The following is a 20,095-nucleotide window of genomic DNA, read 5'->3' as shown; positions in this document are numbered from 1 at the left end:
CTCGTCATGCTGCTGGGATCAGAAAATGTGCACAAATTTAGATTTTGTTGGAGTGATAATAAGCGTTTTCCTCTTGGCTTTCATTTGTCTGATTATCTCAGCAGTGTGATGAAACCGCATTACCTCGGCCTCTGAGTGTGCGCTAAAACCACAATTCATTCAATTCATGTAGCAGTGCGTCTGTGCGACCTTCATGTCAGACTCTCGATGAGTCCACGCCATTTCATTGTGTTTTTCTGAGTGAACTAACAATTGTACATTGTGTGTCTTTTTTGTTTTGTTTCAGGGGAGCCGGGGGCACTACCGGTACCACTGGCAGAGCCACAATGTCAAACACAGCGGCGTGGATGACATGGTGTTGCTCACCAAGATCAATGAGGACGCCATCGTGGACAACCTCAAGAAGAGATACATGGATGACTACATCTTTGTATCCTTTCCTCATAATCGCAGTTCACACCTCAGCGAGGAATTGCTGAGTTCCGTCTCATCCGTGCTATTCCCAGAATAGCTGAATGGTCATTCACAGAGTCGAGTAGCAGTGAGTGTAGGCCAGTGTCAGAAGGTAACGCCTTCCTCTGAGCCACTGCTTCGTGTAGGGGGCATCGGGCCTCTCTGTGCACCCGGCCAGACCTCTCACTCCTGTTCATTCTCTCAAAGGAGTTAGATTCACTTTAGCTTTGTCTCACTGTGGTGCAAAATGTGAAAGTAATGGTGTGAGGAAGAGCCGATTGCATAAGTCTACAGTCTGAATCAGAGCAATGTAGCTATGTTTTTTGAGCAGCCGTAATTTTGATTGTGGTGTGCTGTGAGAGCTATCATTTTCATACAGTACATCACACAAATGGGAGGCTTAAGTTAAATGTGCAGCTGTGGTACACACACACACACACACACACACACACAGTTGACCAGTTGTTAGTGACGTGAAAAGAGTTGAAGAATGAATGAATAACCCCTTTGAAAAGTAATGGTGAGCGCTCTCAAAGCAGCTCATTACATAAACTTCGTCCACACTCTGGCAGCATTGAGGATTATGAAATTTAGTAAATGCTGGCTGTTGTAGGTTCGACAACTCTGAGTCAGGCCTTTGATTCAGGTCAATAAATAGCCGTAACTGTGAGGTCTCCCTGCCAAGGTTGTGGGTCACTGTAGGCCACCCACAATAGCAGCTTTATTTGCCTTGAGCAGCGTTTTGGCTTCAGGGCATAAAACCTCACAGTGTTAAATGGCCAGTCTATTCTGTGTCATTTGTCAGAACTGGATACTTATTTAGGCTCAGGCCTTATCACTAAATACTCCACTGCTGCACACTCTGATGTCATGGCAACCGAAAATGTAGTCATTTCCTACCCAGTGTTATAATCTCTTTGTACAAATGTAATATAGTTGTTTTGAAACTGTGTTGCCAGTTCTAAGATATGCACTTGGTTTTCATTTTGGGGTTTGAATTTGCTTTATAATCTTTAATATATAAACCTCTTCAGACATACATTGGTCCTGTGCTCATCTCTGTCAACCCGTTCAAGCAGATGCCGTACTTCGGTGAAAAAGAAGTTGAGCTGTATCAGGGCGCTGTAAGTATGGTCCCGTCTTCTCCCAATAGATACAACATACTATATGACTTATTAAGACATTTTAATGGCCTCTGTCATCTGGAAAGCTAAAACCACAAAAAACAACCTCATGCTGTTTAAGATGGTAACAGTCTGAAGAACAAAGGCTTTAAAATGAACCAGGTTAGATCCAGTACGAACTTTCCAGTGAGCTGGCGCAGATGTTGCCTGTCAGAAACTTGACTCAACCATTGAGAATGCTTTGGCAGTACCTTTATAGAACGGCCTATTCAAGTCTGCCTCCTCTCCTGGCTGGCTGGTTGAAGAGTGGGCTTGTCTACTTGAGCCAGGAGCACACTTGAAGGCTTTTAAAATCCTAACTGACTGTGAAAACACTCAGCGTTGTGATTTTTACAATATAATTTCAAGGATGAACCAAATGTAATTATCTTCCTACCTTGCCCTCAGCCCAAACGTATTTATTCATTCTTAAGGCATACATCTTTAAAACAAGTCACAAATATATAATTTGATATTTCTTTAATACTTAGTAATTTCCTTAAACAACTGGGCACTGTAGTTTTGGGCAAACGTTACTCAAACATGAGCAAATTATGTATTTGTAAGAAGCCAGATTAATACAGTTTTATGTGCTAGTATATACAGCAGGAGGGGGATGTACTAACAGCGTGACTAATTTGTGTGTTTTTAATAGTTTTTGGGTAACAGTGGAGACAGCTAAGCTAAACTAAACTATACCAGCCTTTGGATACACAGACAATACTTGGGTGTTAGTTAGTTATAGTTAATTGATCAGTTAATTGTTGGATTTAGTCTTTTCATGGGAGTTATTGATGATAAATAAAATATAGAACATCACCTGTTTTATCCTTTAATGTGTTCTTGGCTTAAGATTGAAAAATTCACAGCCTTCACAATCTTAGATGTCAATGCTTTAAGTCAGATATTTCTGATATTATGTCATTGTAATTTGGCTCCCTCCTTCTTCTATTAACCCTCAGGCTCAGTATGAGAACCCTCCTCACATCTACGCTCTGGCCGATAATATGTACAGAAATATGATGATTGACCGTGAAAACCAGTGTGTCATCATCAGGTAAGACTTTGAAACTATAATAACATACTGTGTTGATTCTCCAAAGTCTTTACAGATCATGATCTAATGGCATGTGACAACCAAAGTACACAACAGCAAGCAATAAGAGACAGCTTGATTAAATTCTCCATTTAATATGATCTTTCTGGGACTTGTTGTTCAACTTGTTAATTGTGTGACTTCCACACCTTACACTTGTCAGTCAAATTGTCAAACATCCAGGAGAGAGAGAGAGAGAGAGAGAGAGAGAGAGAGAGAGAGAGAGAGAGAGAGAGAGAGAGAGAGAGAGAGAGAGAGAGAGAGAGAGAGAGAGAGAGAGAGAGAGAGAGAGAGAGAGAGAGAGAGAGAGAGAGAGAGAGAGAGAGAGAGAGAGAGAGAGAGAGAGAGAGAGAGAGAGAGAGAGAAACTGGAGATAGTTATCTGTGCAATGTGATCTGTGAGGAGATGCAACAAAGCTGAACTGTGGCTGAGCCTCTGCTGGTCATGATAATGGATGGGAGGGGCACAGGAGAACAGACTGAACAGGTTCCACTACATCATTTGGTTCAGCTGACTGACCAAAACTGACGTGTCTGTTTAGGAGTTTTTCCATCATATCATTTCAGGTTCAGTGAAATGGAAAATAAAAATACTATTAAGACCCAAATATGAAAACAATACTCATTTAACAGCTGGATGTGGACTCAGGATTCAAGTTGAAAACAAAGCAACTCTTATAGTGCTTATTTTTCATTAACGTCCTGTTTTTAGGATTTAAAAAAACAAAACAGGATGAACACCTGCATGATGCTTGACCCAGCATTCCTCTTCCTCCGTTTAGGGATTTTTTAGGTAGTTTTACAGTCTGTTTGTGTCTGTGAATGTTTTTGAGGTAGGAAGCTGCACAGAGAAAAGTGTGGTGTCATGATTGAGGCTTTATCCTATGGTCCAGTCACCTGAGCAGTGTGGTTCCTATAGTGCTTACCTCATGATGAATGACCCCTGCTTCAGCACTTTAGCCCGTTGTTTGGACAGCAAGCAGTTGCTGGTTCAGTTTCCCACATAAAGGCACTGAGGTGGATTTTGTAATCGACTAAATCAGCAAAACAAAAGCATGGAAGTGGTTTTATGATGAACCAGGTCTCAGCAAACAAAGGCTGCTGTGAACTGCTGGCCAGGCAGTGTGGTCAGCATCGCCCTGTGTTAGCTCTTTTACCCATTTACTAAGAAAATGTGTGAATTAATCATAAATGGGAATTCAGCATGAAGTCTTAGAGAGCTGTGACTATTCTTGCTGGGAAATTGAGATGTCTGCTATTCCTCTATTATTTAAATACCCTTTCACTGAGAGGTTGTATGCATTTAAAACATGATCTATTTCTCATGTGCTTAGTACAGCCTGTGACTGTAGAAAATGGAATTAGATATTACAGGTGTGAATTGTAGCAGGTGTGGTGTTGGTGTTATCAGTCTGGCTCCCCCATTACAACTATGTGATGAAATCAAGCCCCTGACAGTTTTAAGGGTTCAGCCACAACTTTTGTCATCCGAGAACTAACTTCACAACTTAACATCTGCTCCCAGCACTGATCAGAAATACATGATTCCTCAATGTCAACATTTGCACAAATAAAGTCCCAATTTTCAGTCAACTTGTCACCTGAACTGGGCAGTTCCTTATACCTAATCCTTCAAAAAAAAAGCAGATTTATTCAGTATGGACTGGCTTATTTAATAACCATCTATGAGCTCATTTCCAGACACAGCTGGGCTTTTCTTTTCAGAGGTGCCAACAGAGCTGGGTGCTGTTATAATTAGACCAGTTTAAGGGGACAATGTGTATTGAGAGATTGCCAAGATACTTTTAATGACTGAAAAACACAGGTTTAGTCAGAGGGTGTAACTCACAGTGGCTGCTGTTGCTGTTGTGATCTATTATTGCCTTATAAAGCAATTGTGTCATTGGCTGACACAACATTATACTTATGTTTTTCTTGGTTTGAAAATAAATTGGATTATATTGTTTGGATTAATAAACAAAGGTCCTGGACTCATCTACTTTCCTCATACTATCCTCTTGCTCACCAGGTTCCAACCTCAACATAAATTATTTTAAGCTAACTGGACAATTGATTGTACTGCTTTGAAATGTCCCGCTCAGCAGTTTACACATTGTACTGTACCAATGGTTGGATGTCTGACTCCCGCTGGCTTGACACAGCAGCAGTTCAGAAACAGAGGCATATCAGTAAACAATGAACTTCAGTATGCATGTAAATCAAAAATAAAAGGAGTTGCTGCTACCAAAGCTGTGTTGCCATACTTTGCATGAGGTCACATAAAGACTGTCTCTATTTTTACAGTAGAGATTTACCATGACGAAGAGCTCAGATGGTATCAACACTTTGGGCCCTACTTTAACGATCTATAGCGCATGGCGTGAAGTGCGTGGCGCAAGTGCCTTTGGGGCGTATCCAAATCCACTTTTGCTATTTTAACGGCGGAAAAATGGTCACTGCACCAGGCGCATGGTCTAAAAGGGATGGACTTAAGTTCCCTTATTAATCATAGGCGTGTTTTGGGCATAACACAAGGTAAACCAATCAGAGTGTCATCTCCCATTCCCTTTAATATCCAGGAGCGCTGTCACATTGGCAGATTGCTATTATAATGGCGCATTTACCCAGCAATGCGTTTCAATAATATAACATGAGTCCATCCCTTTTAGACCATGCGCCTGGCGCAGTGACCATTTTTTGGCGCTTCATGCCATGCTCTATAGATGGCTAAAATGGGGCCCTATAGACCTGTTTTTTTTTGGTCAGTAGCACAATCGCTTTCCTCTCCCTCAAAATATCAACGCGCCACCAATGCACCTGACCACACCTCATTTTGAGACCAACACGCCCATAGGTGCACAGATTGGTGCAAGTGCATTTGCCATTTAGACAACGTGGGTGCAGGGCGAGAAAATGCGCCGGGGGAAGATAGGGCCCTTAAAGTGTGTATGTCATTTTAGACACATTAAAAATAAATAAAATCCACAATGCACAAGGATAGTCTGTTAACGTTTGTGTACTTGCATGTCTCCATTCTAAATTATTTTTAGACAATTTCATCCAGTGTGCTTGTTTTCTCTCATAAAATCTGTTCTAATGAAAAAAGCTGCAATAACACAATCACAATTACAGCTTCAAAAGTCTGCAGAAGTGAATTAGTCACAAACTCTTTTGCTAAATCTTTGTGGTAGTGTGTCATTTCAAGTTTTGTCCCTCAGTTTGAAGTGAAAAATATTTTGAAAGTCTAGTAGTTCTATGGGATCACTGTGTTTTATTATATTTCAAACCATTTAAGCTAGAACACAGTGTTGATTATGCATTTCTCTTATATCTGCTTCTGCATTACATTGTTTAACTTCTGCCCTTGTTTGGTTAATAACTCTTTGCGGAAGTCAACAATGCACCACAACAATGAGACTTGCCCTTTTTGGGCTAAAAGTGGGACTCCTGTTACAATTTGTGCTGAAAATAGCCCTTCAGTGAATAACTGAAGAATAACTGAAAGAGGAGAAACAATGCTCTCAGATGGTGCTGTGGAGGTTCGTCTCACATTAAAAGTAAAACTGAAACTCAGTGTGTTTATTACCCTACCCCATGCTGTTACTTGAGAAGTAAGTTTGCAGCGAGGCAGCCCAGACAATACTGAGGATCTGGGAGAGATGGGGAGTATATAGGGGGAGGGTTACAACCATATAGAGACTGCTGTGTAATAGAGTGGCTCCCATGACTTCCTCTGGCAGCTCCTAACAGTCTGCAGCTGTGGTTCTCACAGAGGCATTACTAACCTGACTCTACTTTAAGGCCCAGAAGAAAAAACAGACTCCACTGCCAAACCACATATGTCAAAATAAGTATGACCCTGGCAAAGTGAAAGGCAAGGAGGAAAATAGACAAGTGTAGGGTGTGGGAAGAGTGCAATGAGGGGAAAAATCTGTGAATGTGACAAAACAGAATTAATGTCCTTATTACTGTAGAATTCATCTACCCAGATGTGCTGTGACCTATCAGGCATGTTGAATTAAGTTTTTCTTTAAGTTGTCCAAAACTCTTTTAATTCATGAATTCAGTAAATGCGGTGTGTATATATTTCTCCTGTTCATTTAGCAGATTCTGTATGTAGTGATTGTTTCTAGGTCGTCTTTTCTTTGGTTGAATATGTGCATGAAGTTGGACATACACACTGATATACATAATAACCCTAACCTAATACTAAGAATGAGAGGCACATTTTCATTTTTTTGGTGCAATTTAATAAATTGCTTCTTTTTTTTGTAATTGAGCTGCAAACATCCAGATACAGTCACGCAGAAGACATAACCTCTGGAACTCTCTCCCACAATCCCTCTGTGATTTCCCCTCTGTCTCCATTTTCAAGTCCCAGTTAAAAACCCTTCTCTTCAATGAACATTTCTCTTCCTCTTCTTCTGCTCAGTCTTGATTTTTTTTTTTTATTATTTATTTTTCTTGTTTTGTTTATTTGTTTGTTTGTTATATATTTTGTAAAGTGTTCTTGGGTTCGTGAAAGATGCTATATAAATCACACTTATTATTATTATAACCCCAGAGCATCATGCTGTGTGCCTGCGTTTCCTCAGCAGGTACTGGGAAACTAGCAAGAATTAAGGGCAAGGTGGATGGAGACAAATACAGCTTCAGCTGCTTCGGTCTGCCTGAGACTGAGTTTAGGGTGGAAGTTCACTTTCCAGCAGTACCCCGCAGCCAAAGCCATATTGGGATGGTTGAAGGTGGAGAATGTTAATGTCTTAGCATGACACAGTCAAAGCCTAGATCTCTATCCAATTGAAAATATGGCCAATACTTGAAAATTGCTGTTCACAGACGGTCTCCATCCAATCTAACTGAGTCTGCTTTTTTGTCTTAATTATTGTTTGTGTCCCAACAACAGATATGTTGAACCTTCAAAGCACTGTGCATGTCTTGTTAGTCAAATGGTAGAAAGCCCAATAAAATCGTTTTGAATACCAGGTTGTAACAATGCAAAATGAAAAAGTTCAAAAGGGGTGGGGTACTTATGTAAGGCACTGCACACAGGTGTCACATGCTGATATTCAAACATTAAATGGGTTTCAGTTTGGCTCAGATAGCATGTGAGTAAACACGTGCCTAAAGCTTTGGGCTTTTTTTTTTCAGTGGAGAAAGCGGAGCAGGCAAGACTGTGGCAGCCAAATATATCATGGGCTACATCTCCAAAGTGTCAGGAGGCGGACCCAGAGTACAGGTGAGCACAGCTGCTGTCACTTCTTGAGGACGCTATGTAAAAGATGCATAAAATGTTTGAGATGTTTGAGACTTGTTTCACAGATGAAATGATAACTGTCAATATACTGGAAATATTACAACGAGTCTTTTGTAATGCATAATGTTGTAGTCTAAGTTAAGAGCAAAAAGCAAATACTAAATCAAATCTAATTTAAAATGAAATCCCTGCTCACCAAATAAAGGTTTGTTGGGAGCAGAGATTTATATTTATATTGTATAATGACAGTAAAAGTGTCTTCAATCTCTGATCTGTGTAATATTCATTTATTGAGGCAAGCACTCAGTATGCAGATACTTTAACCATAATTTTTACATTAAACGAAGAACATTGATTGTGATCTTTTTAAGCCAAGGGCTTTCATTCATTATGACTTTAAAAAAAAATCTTGCTCATCCTACTCCTATCCTATCAAACTACCTGTTGCTACTTTCCCTGCACTCATTGTCAGACTGAGACCCAGTTCTTCCACTCTTTTTATCCTCACCCTTATACCCCATTATCAGCCCATCAGCAGCCTTGTATTCACCCAGCCCCCCCTTCAGCCATCTGGCACCCCCCCCCCCCCACACACTAGCAGATGTCCTGTTGCTAAGCTCGATAAAGATCTAAGTTTGATGAGGAAATGCCTGTACCATGATGGCATTTATATGTAATCCACTCAAAGCTTCTTCCACCAAGGCGACATTAGAAATCATCTCCAGACTTTAAATAAAGTTTAAACTGTTTAAATCAACAGTTGGACTGGTTTTTTAAACTAAATCCTGAGGTTTGATATTTAGCATTATTAAACTGTTTGAGTGTTCATAGTTGCAAGTTGGAGTATAAATGTATGCCTCTAAAGCAAATACACTCACACTTTGTCACTAAACATCACTCTTATTCATTTTGTGTGGTTTCTTTTTTCTCTGTCCACACTTTGGGAAATGTACAGTACAGTTCATGCATTCTTATACACGTGTGTTCACATGTGTGAGAATAGTTTTGAATAACTAATAACTTCCATACCAGTATTCATCTGTCAGAGTTATTTTCACAAAAACAAATTCTATCTGTGAATAACTACACATAATTAATTTTCACATAATTAATCAAGTTGTGATTAAACATCTCTGGGTAATGCTGTAAGTGTGTTCTTATTTTACTAGTTATTCATTTGATCTGTTATGTTTTGTAGCTCCACAAATAAATCAGTCATGTCAAAACCTCAAAGATATTAGTGTAGGGAAAGTCTCAGCATAGGTAGCCTATAAAGTTATTAATTATAATGTAGTAAGCTAATAGTTGGATAAATAACCAACTGTGAACTTCAGTGTTTATATTTCCCTTTCATGCAGGACTAAGTTTAGGAATGCAAAAGAGTCCACACAAAAACTTTAACCCCACTTCTGTGTATAATACTGGAAGTGGGAATAACTCTGTCTGCTGCACTGATTTAAAACTCATGTGTTTCTGACATGCAGATGGCTCAGAGGAAAGATAATGTCCTCCAGACTTTGTGTGTGTGTGTGTGTGTGTGTGTGTGTGTGTGTGTGTGTGTGTGTGTGTGTGTGTGTGTGTGTGTGTGTGTGTGTGTGTGTGTGTGTGTGTGTGTGTGTGTGTGTGTGTCCATGAACACATACTTGTGTGCAAGTGGAAAAATCCAGAGATGTACACAGCAGCCTGTTGGTGAGGGTGTGAAGAGTGTGGTGTCTCTGCCTCCTGTACAATCTGTGCGTGACGTAACTAACAGCTCGTTGCGTCTGTCTCTTTGCAGCACGTCAAAGACATCATCCTACAGTCCAACCCACTGCTAGAGGCTTTCGGCAATGCAAAGACAGTGAGGAACAACAACTCCAGCAGATTTGTAAGGCTTTAATTTCTGTCTTAGCCCTTCCACTTTTTGAGAATCACAGCACCTAACATTGTGTTACTGGCACTGATTTTTAATGTGGCTCAATTTGAAGCTGGTTCTTTTAAATTAAAAAAACATGAGAAAGTCCATTTCAAAGAGTGTAAATGTGCAAGCAAAAGTTAAAAACAGGAGCAGTGAATTGAACATTTTGAAAATCTTGCGAAATTGCTCTCACATCCCAAAGTAGCCTTGGATAACTCTGGGGTGTTATAAAACGTCCAAAATTAGAATAGCCCACTGACACTGCAAACCTTAACTGTTGAGGGAAATACACTCAGTAGGTACAAGTTAGCCTGGAATAATTTGAGGACTCAACTTCTCTGTGGTGCACCTTTGGATCCCAGCTGAGACTTTGGAAAACAAAGATTTACACGAACAGCTTTTCCTCTGTTTTCTGTTTTATTGCCTGAGGCTGCAAACCTCATGTGTGTGTCCTGGTTAACCAGCAGTGCAGTCTAAGGACACACCGTACAGAAAGACATACATGCAGAACCACTGAAGCACATCTTCTACTGCTTACAAAGGAAGTTGGTCAGCAAGGACCTGGAATTAAAGACAAGCACATTTTAGAAAATGTATTCCCTTAGAGGTTTTTCAGCTGAGTTTATTGGTTCAGTGCTCAGGTTAGCATACAAAGCAGTATTGTCTCAGGAGTTGGGATATTTTTTGGTCTACTTTTGGGGAAATGAATTTGGTTTGGCTCTAATGGCCTGAGATTAGTACTTTTGAGGTAGTGTCTTTGGATAAATAGTGTCTCTGTTCAGTTTTGGGTTTCAGCTTGACTGGAACTGGAACAGATATTACATTACAGGCTTTTCTAGAGAAGAAAGCTAACACAAAACACTTGGTCATATATGCACAAACACTCAGACTGCTGGCAACCCTAGGACAGCCAGGTGCAGGTATTTCAGATCTTATAGCTCTTGCTTTAAGCTTTACTGCTGTTTACTCCAATACTAAAAACAAATCACACTTTGATACATTAGGGGAAATACTTTGAGATCCAGTTCAGCTCTGGTGGTGAACCAGACGGAGGGAAAATCTCCAACTTCCTTCTGGAGAAGTCACGTGTCGTTATGAGGAATCCTGGAGAGAGGAGTTTCCATATATTCTATCAGGTAAGGCTTTTTTCCCTTTTTTTTCAGCTGAGGAGCGATGAGGAAACATTTGGCTTAGGAAGAGGGCCTGTGAGGGAATTTCAGGACACGGATTAGACGTGCCATTTGGCTGCAGGGAGAGGGTCAATCTGTTTTCATTGTGCATGACTATAGGGGCCCCTGGAAGAGATCTGAGAACTTTTCAGGCTTCACATGCAAAGTGGAGCAAAGACTATAAATATAAACATGAAACAATATAAAAATGACACTACACACAAGTCTTGTGCAAAAGCTTGTCTGTCACTGCTGCATACACACTTATATTCAACTCATTTTCTCTGTACAGTTGATAGAAGGAGCCAGTGGAGAGCAGAAGAGCAGCCTGGGAATCACAAGCCTGGATTACTACACCTACCTCAATCAGTCTGGCTCTTACAAAGTGGATGACATCAATGACAAAAGTGACTTCCAGGAGACAGTGGTACAGTACTAAATTCACACCTTCAGTTGTGTTCCAAGTGTCTACAATTCTCAGCGTTGTGCTTCATGATTCACAATCTTCCCTTTACATTCTTCGGTCTCCCTACCAGTCCTCTTTTGTTTTCTTTTTCAACAACCCCCTCCTGTTTTTGTTTACCAGTCAAACCGCAACAGGAGTAATTAGAAGACATGAGCTTGGTACCACAGGAGTGGGTAAACTCACACCCCCGCCCATGATTTAGCATGATCTTTTCCTTTGCTTTCCCAGCATGCCATGGAGGTGATTGGCATCTCAGCGGAGGACCGTGCCATGGTGCTTCAGATAGTGGCCGGAGTCCTACATCTGGGAAACATCAGTTTCAAGGAAGCAGGCAACTACGCAGCTGTGGAGAGTGAAGAGTGTAAGTAGGCTCACATTCTCTGACGACCTGTTCAGGAGAGAGTTGAACACTAGTTAGTTTAGTTCAGTCTGGTTCACTCTAAAACAGGTAGCAGCACACTATAAGCTGAGAAGGTTACAAGCATTAGAGGCATTAAAATAAAGTTCTAATCAAAAAATATTGGCCAGTGGATTTGAGAACATGAATGGCGGCCTCTACAGGGGGGTTCTGTGAACTAAAAGCTAATGACAGCATGCTAACATGCTAATGCTCAAGTTAAGCCAGTGCAGTGTTTACTATTAGGCTGACGGGAATGTCACAAGATCACAAAAGTTATTGTAAATTATCCTCTGGGGAACGTGAATGTTAGCATCTAATAGTTGTCAAGAAATTCAACTGGATAAATTAAAACTTTGACCTGTTTGGTGGCCCTAAATGACAATTCAGGTGATCAACAAAATTGCTAAGATTCACCTGCTGTCGGCAGGACGGGAGGATGTAAGCCAGGGAGGGAGATGGTCGGTGGCGGGCTGGTGATATTGGCACCTGCTGTCGGTGGGATGGGAGGATGCCAGTTGTGGAGGGAGACAGTTGGTGGCGGGCACGTAATGCCAGTAGCACTTGCTGCTGGCGGGACGAGAGGACGTAATGCTATCCGAGACTCAAGAGCGAGCGGGAAAACCACCGAGGCTAATGCACTGAATGTATTTATAACACTACAGCAGCAGGGGCGGATTTACGCTATTTTCAGACCCGCCTACTAAATCCTGACACAGAAATTTTGAAGCCTAGCTCCACAATTCAAATTGAAATGCTTTTTACACATTGTTGAGAAATACATTTATGACCTATTTAATGTGTTTAGAAGAAAATGACTGTATTCACTTTACACAGTCTTTAAGTTTTGCTGGTAGCATGGCTAGAACAGAGACAAATACAGCAAATCTTTTCTTCTCATTGCAGTCTTGCCCGTATGAATGTCTCTTCTCTCTGTTGCTGCTCATGTCCTGAGCTGCCCTTTGTTGGTTGGTTTTGGAGGATATTTCTCTCTCACCACTTTCACTCTCTAAAATTTGATTGTGTTAATGCAGGGCTGCAGCCAACACTGTCTGCAGTAATCCAGACCCTGCTAGATTACCAGAAAATAAAACACTATTATCGAAGGTCTGGACATATGTTGTTTGAGACAGAAATTACTTGGAAAAATGCTTCTCCATTCTTTTCTTTTCCCCTTCCCTCTCATGTTGTGTCTGCCATGATCCTAAAACTGTATGATGCAGATGAGAGTACTCTCACCACCTTGGTCTGTTCTGTGGAGACGTAATAGCAGTACTTCATAATCTCTGCCGTTCCTGTCCCCTCCAGCCTCACTTCCTGTGTGTTGCATATCCAGACCCCCGGTCCACATGCAAAACTGAACCAGCCAAGTTCACATAAACATCGACTCACAGTCAGGAAGAGGAGTCAGAGTACTTGTACAAATGACTAAGACACTGGGCTGGATGGGACATTATTTGTGGTTGAAATGAATTTGATCCTGACTGTAATGTTTTGTACAAGTGAGTTTTTGAGGAGGACTTTTTTTGTGTGTGATGTCTTATTGGTATAAAATGCTCTTCCAAATTATGAACAAAAACATTATCATTTGCATCCTTTAATCACAAAGAATGTTCTAAATATGAGCTGTAAATATTTTCTTAAAAGCTTCAGTCTCTATTAAATATCCATTTGATGCTGACATCACATTCTGCATCTATTCGATCAAGTGCTTATTGGATAAAATATTAAAATCCAAAATGCAATTCTGTACAGCTGCATCATTCAGCATGAAAGCTTTCATATCTTTGGAGATCTAGACTTGAATTGTGAGTGCGATCAGGGCGTTTCTGTGAACGAGAGCTTGGTTCTGAGTGATTTGTAATTGAGATTTTGTGCTAATGTACCGGATCAAATAAATCTACACAAAAGGGTTGAGAAGGTCCTTTAAAGGAATAGTTCAACATTTTGGGAAGTCTTCATCGTCTTCTTGCTAAGAGTTATATGAAGTGATTACAAATATTAAGGTACAGCTAGCAGCTGGTTAGCTTAGCACAAAGACTGTCACTTAAAGAAGTTACTGCACCTGGCCAAGAAGTAGTTGAAATAAAACCACAGTGGTTTTTAGACTTCAGTTTTTGTATGAAACAAGAAACGGCATGCTTATTATTAAGCTTTAGAGGCAGTCTTGTTACCTTCATAAGCCTACAGAGCCAGGCTAGCTGTTTTCCCCTGTTTCCAGTCATTGTGCTAAGCTAAGCTAAGCTAACTGGCTGCATATTTATTGTACAGATAGGTATCAGCCTTCTCAACTAACTCTCTGCAAAAATCCTTTAAAAGCAGTTAAAAGCAACTAGGTATAGAAAATCTATTGCAGATGTGATGGACCTCTTAATAATCTGTAAAGCTGTGACAGTCTTATCAGGAATGTCTCCACAGTGGATTTGTTCATCGTCAATGAACATTTCCAATTTTTTGATCATGGTTTTTGAGCCACAGGGTTTGCTTCAACTCTGTATTACTTTATCTCTATTACCTTGGCTCCCAGACCTAAACATAAACATGCAAATATCCAAAATGTCATTATTCAAAAATATTTTCATTGAGAGCTAAGTCAATATTATAGCAGTAAAGCACTGAGTGACAAGTTCATTGTCTAGGTGATGCCACATGTTTGGCAAACCTTTGTGCTGACAACACCCCTCCTATTTCTCTGATTACCCACTGCCACTTTGACTAACAAATTTTCTGTTGCTTCCTGTGCTAATAAGAACATTGTTCCAGAAATTCACCTACATAGCCCATGCAACAGTCTCCAGGCCATTGTATGCAATCCATACTTTTCCTGGGTAACACAAAGGGTAACTTTTCCTCATGATTTAAGCTAGCGTATGGTCAGTCACACCCTAATGTCCCAAAAGGGGAGCTACTGCAGTGGTCTGATGCATTCCCAGACACAGTGAGTCTACAGGCCTGAGAGCCATTTCCTTTTAGGGGAAGTGAGTCACTGTAATAAGGCAGGGAGGGGCTCTCAGGGGACGGCATCAACGCCAGGTCGTGGCAAAGGATCTGCTGTGTGCTCAACACACTTCTTTAGTCAAGGGCTAGTTCAAAGCTATTCTTCTATTTTGCATTCAGCAGTAATTCAAAGCTCATCTACTCTGAACTCTCTCTTTCTCTCGAGGAGCTGTTAGTTTTAGTTGTGTGACCACAAAAATGGCCCGAATTTTGTGGCTTTACACCACAGTTGTACACACTGAGATTATGAGTCAAACCTTCTTGATTTGTGAGACTTAATCACTTATTGATAAGAGTGAAAAATCTATATGGACGACTGTGGTTCTCTCTGCTATGCAAAGGTTACATGAGGCCACCTCTCAAATGAGTGCAGCCCTGCATTCGATTTGCATACTGGTTTTGGCAAAGAGAAATGTCTCTTTACTATTTTAGAGTGAGTAAAGCAGTACTAATGTGCTGTTTTATTTCACCATTTTCTGTAATAACCCATCATAGGCTATATTAAAAAGATATCTGCGTTTAAATTAATGCAGGATTAAAACCACTGTCTGATTATAAAATGCAGTTATGCCTTTTAAGTGAATACACTCTTGAGTTTTATCTTAACAGTGTAAACAGCACAATGAGGGAAATAAACAGCCAAACTCATCTGTCTCTTTACAGTTCTAGCCTTTCCTGCGTTTTTGCTCGGAATTGACCAAAACCGTCTGAAAGAGAAACTGACCAGCCGCAAGATGGACAGCAAATGGGGAAATGCGGTGGAGTCTATTGACGTGACACTGAACGTGGAGCAAGCGTGTTATACTCGTGACGCCCTCTCCAAAGCCCTTCATGCACGTGTGTTTGACTACCTGGTTGAGGTATGAGTGCGTGATTTGAGCCTAAAGTTTATCTTACCTATAATACATTTCCAAAATTACAATAAGAAAAATAAAAGCTGTGATAATCTGTATCTATTATCTCATTACACAATCCTTTGGTTTCAGTCAATCAACAAAGCCATGGTGAAGGATCAACAGGAGTTAAATATCGGAGTGTTGGACATTTATGGATTTGAAATTTTCCAAGTAAGTGTTTGGTGGTTTCACAAACTCACACATGTTGTACAACACATAAATTAGATTAACGGGTATTAACTTTGAGCATTAAACAGATTAAACACAAAGGATAAAACTAATTTATAAAGTATGTGGATTAAGTTCCATCTCCTGATTGCAATTTGAAGGCAGACGTCGACATGCCTCCCTAATCTGATTATCTGTTTGTTTAGTTTGCTTAATGGAGTCGTTGATAGGACCGGACAAACTAAATGGAAGCGTTTTTGTCTTAGTTTGGTTTGAAAGAACTCTAGGATCCTAATATTGTGCAGAAAGAATAAGTGGAGATTGTTAAGGTGTAAGATAAAAACATAAGGTTATCCACTGTGAATGATATCTAATCAGCTCTGTCAGTTTGAAGGTTCTCTCTTTATACACACAATGTAAGAAAAGGTCAGCTACATTTTGGCGACCACAGGAAGATGTAGACCACCACCACATAAGGCTCTGACCGAAGGTCCATTGTATGTGCTGTGAATTGCACAAACTTCCTCTTACACCAGGCAGCCTGTGTATAGCTCCCTCTCCAAACAAAGCCCATTGAGTTTAGAGGATATCCGTACTCAACTGAAGACAAAACCCACTTTGTCTGTATGGACTTTATTAACCATATTGTCTCTTCATTAGAAAAATGGATTTGAACAGTTCTGCATCAACTTTGTGAATGAGAAACTCCAGCAGATATTCATCGAGCTGACTCTAAAGGCAGAGCAGGTGATGTTACTTCACATTTCTTTTTGGTCTCTATTTTTTATTTCCAGCCTTGTTGGTTTGTTTATATTCTGACTCTGACTCTGACTCTGCACTCTCCCATTGTCTTTTTCTTGTAGGAGGAGTATGTGCAGGAGGGCATCAAGTGGACTGCTATTGAATACTTCAACAACAAGATCGTGTGTGATCTGATTGAGAGCAAAGTAAATGAACCATAAGTAAATAATAGAGAAACTAGAAAGCTAATTGTTTACAACAAGGGTGCTCAATATTCAAAATGTCTTAGTTCAACAATGCAGAGTGCCCAGAAATGTCTAATCTGCATGTGCATCTCAGTATGCAACACATTTTTTTTATGTAGCTCATGAGAAAATAGTAAAATTTGATTCTTAAAAATGATATATTTAAAATATTGATTTGATCTGACGTGTTGCAACATACACTTAACACATCTGAAAACAGAGATGGGAAGTCAATATGGGACTCACAAATCCCCCCAAAAAACATGACAGACATGGATCTGGACAAAAAAACATTTGTTCTTCAGTCTATCACCTGACTTTCCACCAAATTTCTTTTAAATCAATTAAGTTTTTGAGATATCCTGCTTAGTAACAAAAAGGGCTTTAGTGCTATTTTTCATGTGTAAGTTTACAAACAAATATATCAATAGTCATCAGGTTTTTATAATTAACATTTGGTAGATTTAGATTCCTTGTGATTATAAACTGAGTTGCACACGTTCTTGCCAAGTTTCTCCTCTGTTGCTATGACTAGTAACTTAATATCCTCAAACGTGCCGACATGCCTCTTAATTTGATTTATCTGTCCCACTGAGAGGTCTAATCCATGAAATCCACAACAAGGGCTTTAAAACAAGCCTCCATCTGAGAGGAGCAGTGGATCTGAATCAGTGCCTGACAGTTCAGCTCATTACACCCCAACCCTTTTTGGTTAATCCACTGACAAGTTTGCATGTGTCCTTTTAACAGAGACTTGTTTTCTCTGAGTTAGAGACACTGTCACCACTGTGTAGTCTGAAAGCTACTGATCAGCTCTGGACATAATGGAGCCAAACAGAGCTGTGGGTTACTCCACTGTTAGATTTGTAGCTTCTAAATCTCTTTAGATGTGTAATTAGTGTCAACAAGTGATAATTCTTGTGTATCCAATACATTCTGTATTTAGTTCTCATTTAAAATATATATAATTTGTCCCATCAGCTGAAGTGATACTGATATTTATGGTACTTGCAATTAACTATCAACTTTTAATGCTACCTGTTTGTTCTGTGACTAATAATTATTTGAATTATAAATTAATCTGCCCATCTTTTTCTATAAAATGTTAGAAAATTGTGAAAAATGTCTGTTTCAATTCCCGAGAGCCCAAGATGATGTCATCACATATCTTGTTTTATCTGACCAACAGGACAAACCTTAAATATATTTAATTTTATTATCATAGAGAACTAAGAAAACTAGCAAATTACCACATTTGAGAAGCTTGAACCAGTTCATTTTTTGAGCAAATTACTTCATAAATGAATGATTGTTAAATTATCAAATCAAAAATACAATTACAAATCAAACAGCATGAGGTCAAAACATTATTATTCAATCAACTTCAGAATATGTAACGTCCAAGCTAGTAACTTCTTGGTACGTATATAATATGAATGTGTTTTCACTGTGATCCCAGAGTCCCCCTGGCATCATGTGCATCCTGGATGACGTGTGTGCCACCATGCATGCTGTGGGAGAGGGAGCTGATCAGACCATGCTGCAGAAGCTCAGAGTCCAGATCAACACCCATGAACACTTCAACAGCTGGAACCAGGGCTTCATCATCCACCACTATGCGGGCAAGGTCAGTCTGAGTGCACACATTTGTTTTGAGGAGTTTAGTCCAACTGATACAGTAGATCATTCTGTCTAAAACCGGTGCTTTCTAAATTTGCTATGATAATCACTAGGCCTCAGCAAGTATGTTTTTGATAAACAGAACTCAGTTTTGACATAAACATTGCCTTGCACCGATGCTTGTACCTCTTGGTTCACTAAACAGTGCAGTACAAAACATCATTTAAAGCAACCCCACACTTCTGTTTGTAAACTATGACCATGATTTGTAAACTGATGATGATGTTAATGTGCGGACACAGTCCACAGTAGGGAAGGTGACAGCAACGGCTGGCAATAAACGGTTATTAAAATGTTATTTTTTGTTGGTATGGGAACTGTTTCTGTTGCTCCCTCCTTGTATGATCTGTCATAAATACCAGTTATCCAGCTGGTACTTTAATTCTGGAGTTGCTGTCGTCATCTTCGTCTTTTTCCCATATAAACTAACATTTTTGTCCCCTCTGTGTATTTATAAATACAGTCCCTCTTATGTAACAGTGTGTAACAACGTCACACATTTTAATCCGTCTCATTGCAGTTGATCTTTTTTTTTTTTGTAAATGTTCATTTTCCTTTTGGTGGTCTTGGCTAAGGTTGTCCCGTGTCATTCTCCAGATGTGTGGTGGTCTCAGCCTGGCACACATGCCGCAGGCTTAATGAGCCGTATCATAAAGACTTGAGGGGGCTCCCATGACCGGGCTTTAAGCATTCCTCCAAGTTCAGCCTATAGTGTAGGAGAAATAACATGGTTTAATTTATTCACTTTAAAACCACTGCTGGTTTTATAAGGAGACTAATGTAGGGAGGTGTAAAGCTTGGATCTGCAACCCCTCATTTTCTTTTCCCATAAAATTCAAGTCATTGATTTAGGTTGGAATATCAGTATCACAGTTTGATGTTTCACACAGGTGTCATGTCTCATTTTTCTGCAGGTTTTAAACAGTTTAACCTTGTCCCCTTTTATAATTATCACGTCCTCTTAATCATCCTCCAGGTGTCCTACGATGCAGAAGGATTCTGTGAGAGGAACCGAGACGTCCTTTTCAACGACCTTATTGAGTTGATGCAGAGCAGTCAAATGTAAGTAACTCCCATTTCCACATTGCAGCGACATGTGGTGAGGCTTTCTATGGTGCTCACTTACTATTGTGATGCATATGGTTATAATTGAATACATGTGAATGAGAGATTCAGATGTCCTGTGCATCTGGAAACCGGTGGGACATAACAGAAGTGTGCAGGGCTTGGTTACGTCGTGCCCTCTGCCCTGAATCACTTCTGGCTGCTGTTCAGATATGCGGCTTTTGGGGTCTACCCAGTCTGGCCTTACGAGTGCAGTCTCCCTGCGGGGCTGCATTGTGGAGTCTGGGTCTTTCTGTGTTATGGTTTCTTGGGCTTTCTTTGTGTCAAAGTGGCCATCTGTGCAAATAGCCCACATTGTCTGTGTAACCCCTGCAGGCCTCAAGCCACTGCTCAAACCCTTTGTGTG

The 20,095-nt window shown here is 40.1% G+C and overlaps 1 protein-coding gene across 2 annotated transcripts in view; it reads left to right on the top strand.

Annotated features, from left to right (window-relative positions):
* The window catches only part of myo1ea (myosin IEa), a 52,999-nt gene that overhangs the window by 17,114 nt on the left and 15,790 nt on the right, over window positions 1-20,095 (top strand). The window contains exons 2-15 of one of the 2 annotated variants that reach the window (XM_053318546.1): window positions 287-430; window positions 1,488-1,577; window positions 2,579-2,673; window positions 7,863-7,950; window positions 9,746-9,835; window positions 10,870-11,001; window positions 11,327-11,461; window positions 11,729-11,861; window positions 15,558-15,754; window positions 15,881-15,961; window positions 16,619-16,705; window positions 16,822-16,905; window positions 18,404-18,571; window positions 19,601-19,686. In XM_053318546.1, the coding sequence (XP_053174521.1) occupies window positions 287-430; window positions 1,488-1,577; window positions 2,579-2,673; window positions 7,863-7,950; window positions 9,746-9,835; window positions 10,870-11,001; window positions 11,327-11,461; window positions 11,729-11,861; window positions 15,558-15,754; window positions 15,881-15,961; window positions 16,619-16,705; window positions 16,822-16,905; window positions 18,404-18,571; window positions 19,601-19,686 (1,610 nt within the window). Of the gene's footprint in view, window positions 1-286; window positions 431-1,487; window positions 1,578-2,578; window positions 2,674-3,095; window positions 3,199-7,862; window positions 7,951-9,745; window positions 9,836-10,869; window positions 11,002-11,326; window positions 11,462-11,728; window positions 11,862-15,557; window positions 15,755-15,880; window positions 15,962-16,618; window positions 16,706-16,821; window positions 16,906-18,403; window positions 18,572-19,600; window positions 19,687-20,095 lie in introns of those variants that run through there. The other variant, XM_053318554.1, reaches the window with a different exon arrangement.

Source organism: Scomber japonicus, chromosome 1 (genome assembly GCF_027409825.1).
Source record: "Scomber japonicus isolate fScoJap1 chromosome 1, fScoJap1.pri, whole genome shotgun sequence".
NCBI lineage: Eukaryota > Metazoa > Chordata > Actinopteri > Scombriformes > Scombridae > Scomber > Scomber japonicus.
Note: the sequence above shows the minus strand (reverse complement) of the source record. Positions and strands in the feature narration are given on the sequence as shown.